This window comes from Indicator indicator, chromosome 6, assembly GCF_027791375.1.
Source record: "Indicator indicator isolate 239-I01 chromosome 6, UM_Iind_1.1, whole genome shotgun sequence".
In the NCBI taxonomy this organism is placed as follows: Eukaryota; Metazoa; Chordata; class Aves; order Piciformes; family Indicatoridae; genus Indicator; species Indicator indicator.
Genome location: NC_072015.1, coordinates 18438617 through 18448256, shown reverse-complemented (window position 1 = coordinate 18448256; position 9640 = coordinate 18438617). Strand labels below are relative to the sequence as shown.

At 35.7% G+C, this 9640-nt stretch overlaps 1 protein-coding gene across 1 annotated transcript in view; it reads right to left on the bottom strand.

The window, feature by feature from the left end:
- Nucleotides 1–1406: 1406 nt before the first annotated feature.
- Nucleotides 1407–9640, bottom strand: part of MARCHF11 (membrane associated ring-CH-type finger 11) — a 29222-nt gene continuing 20988 nt past the window's right edge. Inside the window, exons 3-4 of the mRNA XM_054381902.1 lie at nucleotides 8626–8818; nucleotides 1407–1729 (exon numbers count right to left, since the gene is read on the bottom strand). Of these exons, the coding sequence (XP_054237877.1) occupies nucleotides 1407–1729; nucleotides 8626–8818 (516 nt within the window). The remainder of the gene's footprint in view (nucleotides 1730–8625; nucleotides 8819–9640) is intronic.

Genomic DNA, 9640 nt, shown 5'->3' with positions numbered 1-9640 from the left:
CTCCTTCCAGCCCTTCTTGTAGATGGGCTTCACATTTGCCAGTTTCCAGACCAATGGAGACCAGTGGTTAGCCAGGACTGATGATAGAATTATGGAAAGTGACTTGGTGAGCACTTTCACCAGCTCCCTCATTACCTTTGGGTGTATTTCATCCTGCCCCATAGACTTTGTGCATGCCTTAGTGGTGCAGCAGGTCACTAACTGTCTCGTCTTGGAGTACAGGACTTCATTCTGCTCCCCACCCCTGTCTTCCAGCTCAGAGGACTGGCTATCCAGCAAACGACTGGTCCTACTACTAAAGACTGAGGCAAAGAAAGTATTGAGTACTTCAGCCTGTTCCTTATCCTTGACCACTGTGTTCCCCCCTGCATTCAACAAAAGACAGAGACTCTCCGTAGTCCTCTTTTGTTGCTAATATATTTGTAGAAACATTTCTTGGGTTTAACAGCTGGAGCCAGAAAGATGAATATTGGCTCATTTTTAATAAGGCAATTTGTTACTTGGCAAAATTAGGGCTCTGAATTATTTATACTTCAGTTCCCATTAGGATTTACTATTATTCCAGAGATTGTAATGTACCTTTCTTCTTTTTTAATAAAACAAAACAAACCTGAAAAACTCTGGAGATGTCAACGCCTTATAGTTAGGACGGTACTAGAAATTCACAAGCTTTTAGCACCATACATTTAGCACCATGAGTTGCAAAGTCATGTCCTTTCTGTGCATAGGCACAGCACCAGCACCCTGCAGATCTCAGAGACTAGAAGAAGTGCAAGACTCTTTCCCTGTCTGTGTTATGTCTGACATCTTGCACATCCATGTGAGAGATAGAAAAGAGAAGATTTCACATCTTCCCTTATGTTTTGTAGAACACCCGTTGGACTTTTTGCCTTACTTTCATACTTACTTTCATACACCTGAATTGAGCTACAAACAACAAAATAAAGACAGAACAGAAAGAATACCTGACTTGTGTCAACATTCCTTTTCTTTTTGGAAGAAGGTTTTTCATTCCAGTCCTCAAGAAAGTGGGAAAAATAACAGTAGTGTATTAAAGCCAGAGTTAATGAAAATAAGTTTACTTTTTTTTTTTTTTTTTACTTAAAAATCAGTTTCCTCACCACTCAAAGACCTAGAAGTTACACTATATTGTATACACCCCAGGTACAAACTGACAAAAGATCTAATAAACCAGACTATATAAAAATCAGGACACTGGTTTTTTTTTTTTTTCCCAGCAAAAATGTACTTGTGTTTTAGCTGATCTTATATAAAAAGCATTCTTTTTTTAAAAAAAAGTATGTATATTTTTTCAAGTGTTAATGGTTTCACCATTCATCACAACCACATCTCAAAGTCCCTTAATATCAGAGCACATTATCTGTGCAGCACAGTGAGCATAACCTTTACACGGAGGTCACTCTCATCACTACTTCCCCAGAGCCGTTATCCTCTGATGAATCTTCCTGAGGTCTCATGCGGTTGAACAGGTGCAAGAATACATAGCCACACTGAAATCTGGGTGAACTTAACTGTGTTGGATGAACTAAACTTCTGTTTCTAAACGCAGTCAGTGGTAGCCACAATGTCCTTCCTGCTGAAGATTCTCCCCGATTGCTCTCTTCTATGTCTGTGGCTTTATCATAATTTAACACATCCCAGTGTAGATTCACAGCCCTCCAGCGCTTAAACACTCGATAAACAGATGCACCTTCATGGACTATCAGTCCTGAAATTAAGAGAAGAAAAGAAAAACGGGGGGGGGGGGGGGAAGTTTGTACAGAATGTCAGTAGATACCATTTTGAGAGCAAACAGAGATGTAACACATTGTAAGGAATGTGGCAACTGCCAGAGCCTATTAAATAACTTGTAACTGTACATATGCAACATAACTGGTTATCCAGGGGTTTAAGATTGGGAGGCAGGAATGTGCAGGTGAAAGAAAATTGTTCTGAATGAAAACTCAACATAGCCAATTCTGAAATAATCAGAGCATACCTAACTAAATAAAATATTTAGATATAAGTAAACCAATATATAAGAACCTCACTGGTAGATTTGTAAATGGACTGTTTACACTAGTGTTATCCCTGTTCATGGTAAGTGCTATTTATTTACTGAGATTTGTACTGGTTTAATCAGATCTTTAAATGGGTCAGACCTTCTGCAATGGACAGGATGGTCTTAAATTAGTTTAAGAATGTTTTGTAGAATTCAGCACAGATGCAAACAAATGTCACTCTTTTCACATTCTTAGTTCAACTTGGGAGCATGGAAGATTTATGAAAACCTGAAACATCTTAAGTATAGTGACTTTCATGTCTTGCTTCAGTAGAGCAAGAAGAAATTAAATGTTATTATCAACTACAATGAGCATGGCAAAGATGATAGGTTTCCTTCTCTCTTCAAAATTCAGTAGACAAAAGTTGAGAAACATATTTTTTTTGTTGAGATCCAGAAAGTATTTCAAACGACCCTTTAAGGAAAATACAGATTATCTGGAGTCCTCAACAGACCAATCTGCTTATGAACTTCAGTGTAACTAATATTCATGCTTATTGTATGTATTCAAGCAATTCACTTAAGTGAAACTCTTCCTTTTTCATATGTATCTATAAATGTACATTTATTTATACATACACTCTTTATGTGTACGGATTTGCTGGGGACATGAATGAGGCTTCCTCTTAATTACGTTTTTCCTCAAACAGCCTGCAACTTACATGGTTCTGAGCAACATAGCTTTTTTATCTCTGGCTCCCTGCCAAAAACATTTATATGCTTCTGTCTGGTGTGTTTCTTGCCTAAAATTTTACTACACACGGTCACATCTGTAAAATGATCTGTGGTGTCCTGTAGCCCAAGAAATTGTACATCACCTGTTCCTACTCGACACAATTGTGACTCAAGTGGCTGAGGTCTCTTAGCATGGTTAACTGATACCAGAAAGGAGATGTTTAAAGAAAGATGACACAAGCAGAAAGGATGATGGAAACATTTATATGAACAGCAAACCTCAGATTCAAGTGCAATGGTTTGCAGATAGCAATGCCTACACAGTTTTAAAAATGATTACACTGAAAGATGGATAAACACAAAGATAGCTTTCAGAAGGACATGATAGCAAATGTAGCATCTCTGTAAGGCTTTCAAGTTGCCTAGAATTCATTGAGCATCTGATACAGCAAAATTAATAGAAAATAAAATTAAATGTTAAATATATAAATATATTTTGTATCAGCATAGAATTTTAGTGGAAAACCTTCTTGATTGCAAGATGTCTATCTTCACCTTTCCAGATATATATAAAGGAACCCATCCTAAAAACTAACCAGCCAAGTTAACACAAAAGTGGACATTCCAGACTGGCTATATTGTCTTTAAAAGGATAAATGTGTTTGATCACTTGCAGAATGTACAAACCAAATATGCCATGGTTTTATTGCTGTGCCAGAGTTAGTGCCCCCTACCTCCCCTCTTTTTTTCTCTTGAATTTCCTATAGAATGGTAAGAGAGATGAGCATAAAGGTGAGATGAGCATAATTTTCTCTCCACTCGTTGCTGAATCATTGTATTCTTTGGCCCAATTTCCCTCAAGACAGTGCTGAAGGAAAACTGAGAGAACCTATTTAACCAATGAAATGATTTTTGATACCTGCCTAAATTCCACTGAGAAAGGACAACATATTTCAGATTGAGAAGGGAGCAGCTGAGAATGGATCACTGAGGTACAGGAAGCACATTTAAACAGTCAAAATATCCTCCCAAAATTATGACAGAAAAAGTTGTTAAACAACTTCTTTTAGTGAACTCTGTTTTTTACAGATTTTGAGCTTTCAGGATTCACTGAAATTACGTTTTCAAAGTTTTTAAAACAATGCCAAGAGAGGTTGTCTTTAAAATGGAATCTGTTAGTAACATTCTCTAAAAGAACTACTGAATCAAAGGACTAAATATTGCAAGACTTGTAATACAGCTGTCAGATTTGGCAGTGCTGAAGGAGAAAAGGAGCATTTTCATATTCTTGCCATAAAAAGAGCTTTATTTTCCATCTAATAAAACTACAAAGACCTATGTAGAAAAGATGAAATAATTCTAACAGATCATTTGTCTTTCCAGGAGACAGGGGAAAAAAAAACAAAACCAAAACCGAAAACCTCTCACCACTAACAGTTTCAAGATCACAAGCAAGGTGAAACCTGGGTAAGGATTAAATCATAGAATCATTTCAGTTGGAAAAGACCTCTAAGATCATTGAGTCCAACCGTCAACCTAACACCACCATGGCCATTAACATCTCCCAAAAACGCTGGAGATTTTCAGATCCAGACAAGTTTTGATGCTCAAAATGTAAGTAGCTAATCACTAGTGTGAAGCTGTAAGAAAATAGCAAAGAATTCCCTTTTTCTAATGAGTTCTATGGAAATGAATGAAGATATGAATAGAAAGCAAGGCTAAATCTGTGAATAATACTGACTGAATGTATCTATTTGACCCAAGAGGAACTGTTAGAATTCACTACTGTTAGATGTTCTGACATTCTGTGCAATTTATATCTCAAGGAATAGAGTTTTGGGACCAGGAAAAGTGTCCTAAGGTTCTAAGAAGACCTCACTATCAGGACTTATTTCTACAATGTGGGGATTGTAGTGGGATCCAGACAACAAGATTATGGAGACACCAACATTTTTTTCTTTTACTGCCAAGTATTATGAGATTCTTTCACTGTTTAAAGGATTTTCTATGGTGAGTCACAAGAGCACTTGAAATTTTTCATACTGAATGTTTCTACAAGCGGGCAACTCATCTCAGTTCATTCAGGTTTTGTGGCATTAGGTTCCTAATAGGTTTCATTTATCACGCTAATTTTACTTATAATCATGTAGGAATGGTCCTCTCAGAAAAATCACAAGCTTTTACTAGGGAATAAAAGATGCTTGGCAGAAACAGACTTTGCCACTGGACAAAATGCCATGTCTTCATACTAGGGGCCAAAAGATACTAAAAAAAAAATTTAAAAAATCAATAAATTGCTCAAAGCACTGAAGCAAAACACGTTCACTCTAAAACCAGCAATGTAACTCCTCTGAACTATAAACACTAATGTGAAGAAAGAAAAAAAGAGAGAGAGAGATAGAAATATTAAGTGCATCTAGTGTTCATTATACATAACTTTAGCTTGTATATTTTTACAACTACGGTGTTACATGAATGTTACAAGAGCAGGGGAGAAAGAGTCTTTCAGATGACTATTCCCAGCTCGAACAGGCTCCTCCCATCTCTTAGTCCCTTGCCATAGGACTACTGGCACCACCTATGTTTCTGGTGCAATGTTACAACTGCACTAAAAGAGCTGCTCTGGTGTTTGGAGATTGCAAATGAGCTGATACTATGTGTGGGAGATTTTGTTCATGTTAGAAGCATTTATGACTACTAATTAGGATTGTGAAGATACATGACTCGACTGTTGCAAGAATTGTTATGTCTCCTAAGTAGAGTGCCAAAGGCTGGGTGTACTGTCCTCCAGAGGTTATGTAAAGGATTTATATTACTGTTTTCATATTAACTCATGAACTCACTCCCTTTGCTAATCCCTGCTTTGATGATCTGATCCTAGCACTATCCCTGCAATAGCTTCAGGTTTCACAGGCAATGGTTCTACTTGATTAAAGTATTCAACGTTTGCCTGAAGAAAATTTCCACCAAAAGCAAATTTCAAAGAGAACAGCTTTATACCTAGCTTAGATACAGAAAAGTGCAAACTAGTGGCTTGTACTGTTGAAACTAAAACAGATAAATAAAGATGATCCTGTTTGAAGAAATTCTTCAAAAAAAAACTTAGAGTAGAACAAGGTGAACAATGGATATCAATAAAATATGGCACTGGAATGAATAGAACATATTATATTGGTCATCTGTAATCTTTGGGATATTTCTTCTGGTGGCAAGTAAAACAAGACCAAGAATTACTTGGGAAAACAAATTAATATGTGTGAGTTTGCAAAATTGCCATATTAATATTCAGTACCTTTAGGCAAACTGCTTTTAAAAATATGACCACACAACATTTCCAAAAGTACAGCTATTTACACTTCACAAATGACCAAAAACATTCACCTTGTTTATGCAAAGCTATAGGAAGGCATAACTGAAGGCAGCTGGACTAAATGTTGGTCATATCACAAATAACTCGAGCACTTGTCTGGAAACGTGTTGCCCAGGAAAACCTGCATGTCTGCATAGATTTTTCATTGAATTAAAGAAAGAGTCCAGTTGGAGTATAGGTATTCACTCACTGTAAATCTGGTTGGAAACCAAGAGTGTCGTGGATGACTAAACACAAATGAGAGGAGATACTGAGAGCTGTGTCTGGCTGTAAGCATTACAAACTTTATGATAGCAGAGATTATCTATAATATGCAATGGTCAAATTATATGTTAATGCCTTTGGGAAGTCATCAGCATAACAGACAGTGTTGTGGGGTTTTTAAAATCATTCATGAGCAACAATTACATCCATTTATTAGAAAACTTTAATTCAGTGTTTTAACCTAAAACTATCCATTTACAATCCCTTGCTTTATGATGAAAGAAACAGATAAAACTGGTTTTACAAGCTCAGAGAAAGCAGATTACTTGAAATTATTTACAGAATAAGTGGGCTGGACAAATCTGGATCATCAAAATTTTACAATTACAAAACCTCCTTTACACAGTGTCCTGAATTTCCAGATACACTTTAGTAAACTGTTAAGATCTATTTACACTGAACTTCATAATTACATGACAGCATCCAAATAGGTTTATAGTCAAATTTACATTAATATTTCTAATTATTATTCATGATAGGGCTATAAAATATGTATTTATGTAATTGTGGGCAAATCAGTTTATCTGGTGGGTGAAGACAGCTGCATATGTACTTTTTTCATGCATAGTGCCAGCTAGGATAGGAACTCTATGACTATATGAGGTACATATTCAGTAGCTTCCAGTTCAGAGGTAGCTTGAGCCTGGCTGCATTAAAAAGCAGCTACCTAACTGCATGTACCAGTCAACTGAAGATTCACCTTCCAATAGTTCACTTCTATAAATCATCTGATCATCCACAGATGTTCTCAGATGATATTGATATTAATTTGGCTTAGGTGTTTTAACAGTCAAAGGAATGGAAAGAAACAGAAATAGTTTGAAGTAACTGGCTATTCACAATAGTTGATGCATACCAAAGCAAATTTTTTTTTTGCAGTTTTAAGTAATCTTTGTGGGAAAAAAAAGCAAAACAAAACAAAATGAAAACCCCAAAACACAACAGAATTCCATATAAATTAAATGTTTAGAATGCCTGAAAGTACATTTTGTCTTCACTTGTTTTTTTACTGAGGGTAGAGCTGGAAAAAGAAGTATTCAGAAATCAGTGTGTAAGAGGACATGTAGATGAGCACTTTTTTTTCATTTAAAAGCTGAGCACTTGTCCAGAGCAACAAAGACATAGATTCTCTTAATTTTTCTGTCTGAGAAGATTTGGGTTCACAGAAAAAAACCCTGTGCTCTAAAATTTTCCAGAGTGGGCTTCTCATAAAAATTGCAAAATGATTGCAAAATCTTCTGATTCAGATTAAACTCAAATACTTCTACAGTAATGGGATGGTTTCAATAAAAGATGACACGGCTTTATGGTTGGAGAAAAAGCTTGGTACTAGGAACCATTTTTTTCTTTGCACCTTAATGAGCAGAATTCAGTACTGTCCTTCTGAATTCCCATTTATGAAATGGGGATAACATTAACATTTACCACTCAGAAATCTCAAAACATTTGAATTCTGGATTTTCTTGGAATTGTAATTCTAAGAATGTGTTTTAATATTTACTGCGATTATTAAATTTTCTCTGCAAATAATAGCAACTACTTTTATAATCATTTCAAGGCTGTTTTATCAAACACTGGAAAGATTTCTATTGAAACATTTCTGGATTCAGTATATTTGCAGAAATTTCAAAACTGATCCAAATAGCTTTGCGGTACTTTGAATTTTCTTTTATAAGATTTCAGCTACAATTAAATGACTTGAGAGTTTTTAACAGTAAAGTTACTATAGTTAGCACTATTAGAGTGTTTCATAACTGTTTGTGATGTATAAATAAAGAACTCATGCCTGTCCTCTCTGCTCTTCTCTTAGTAGCACAGTGACCTACGTAAGTCTGTGCAACTTAATTTGGGAAATGTAGTTTGATGGCATCCTCAGGGGCTTCTGTGCTTCATGATGCAATCCATTGCAAAGTGGAATTAACAAATTAGACATTTCATAATGTCTTTGTCACTTTATTCTATTTAACTTCCTGAACTTAGCCAGCTGTCTTTTTTTTTTTTCCGAGAAATCGAAACTGATCTTGTTCTCTTCACTAAGATCTTGGGAAGACACTTTGGTGAATCTGAGTGTAAAGCTTCTTTGGTTCTCTTTGCAGTATTTGTAACACTGTAAAAAGCAATATTTGCCAAAGGTATGAGCTGAGAATAAATCTGCAAAGAACTAGAGTGATCGATTAGAGTGACCAATTAGAAAAATAAATATAGCCACATTCTTAAACCACAGTCTGTGCTGTTTAAAGATTTTTGAGCTTACCTATGCATACTAGATCCATAAAACCATACATTCCATAGCAGATTTGAAAAAGGATGTCCTTTCTTTGCCATACTGCATAAGGGCTGAAGGCTGACCATAGAAGCCAAGTCACACTTGCTACTAAGAACAGAGATCCTAGGATTACAGCAACCATCTGCACTTTCTCAACCAGTGTTATAGTAATGCTTTGCCACTAAAAAAGAAACAAAGTTGTATAAGATAAAAATGTTATTTTCTGTGATTGTACATTCAACTCCAATTTTTTTCCTGAAATTAGAAATTATTTTAATATTTATACATATCTTCATAGATCTTTATAATATCCTCAATACTGACTTTTTTTTTCCTATTTCACTTTTAGTTAAAGTGAAATAACAGTTGCTTCCCCATCCCCTCCAGCATCACTATCATCATCAACTAGCTATGAACTTCAGAAGAGTTAATAATTTCTATTTTGAATACATAGGCAAAACTGATTTAGACTTAGGAATGGAACACAGCCTTTCATATTTGTAAACAAATTAATAAAATTTAAAAAAAAGAAATGTTGGGAGGACAAGCTTAATTATGTTTTATGTTAATGTGACAACTTTCCTTTCCATCCAACACCCTAAAAGCTTGAAGCCTTTTTCCACTTTCCTGCTGCACATCAAAGAAGTTCCAGACATACCAAGGGAGTTGGCTTTCTCTGTGTAAACCAGTGCCAACAGTAGGAAGAGACACCTGCAGCCTCAGGTGTCCAACTGAAGATTCAGGAGGAGCCCTGAATATAGGTAGAAAAAACATTTATTTTCCTTGTACCCCAATTATGTCCACCTTTCCAGAGAAGATTGTATCCTCCATATGTGAGGTGACTCAGATTTATGCTGTGACAAGATTTAAATGTAAAAAAAATGCTTACTGAATTCTGTCAAGATAAGAATAGAAATAAAATTATGTTAAAACAGAGTCACAAAAGCAAAACACAGCATCAGATTACCTTTAACATATATGGTCATTCTTGGCCATAATGTCT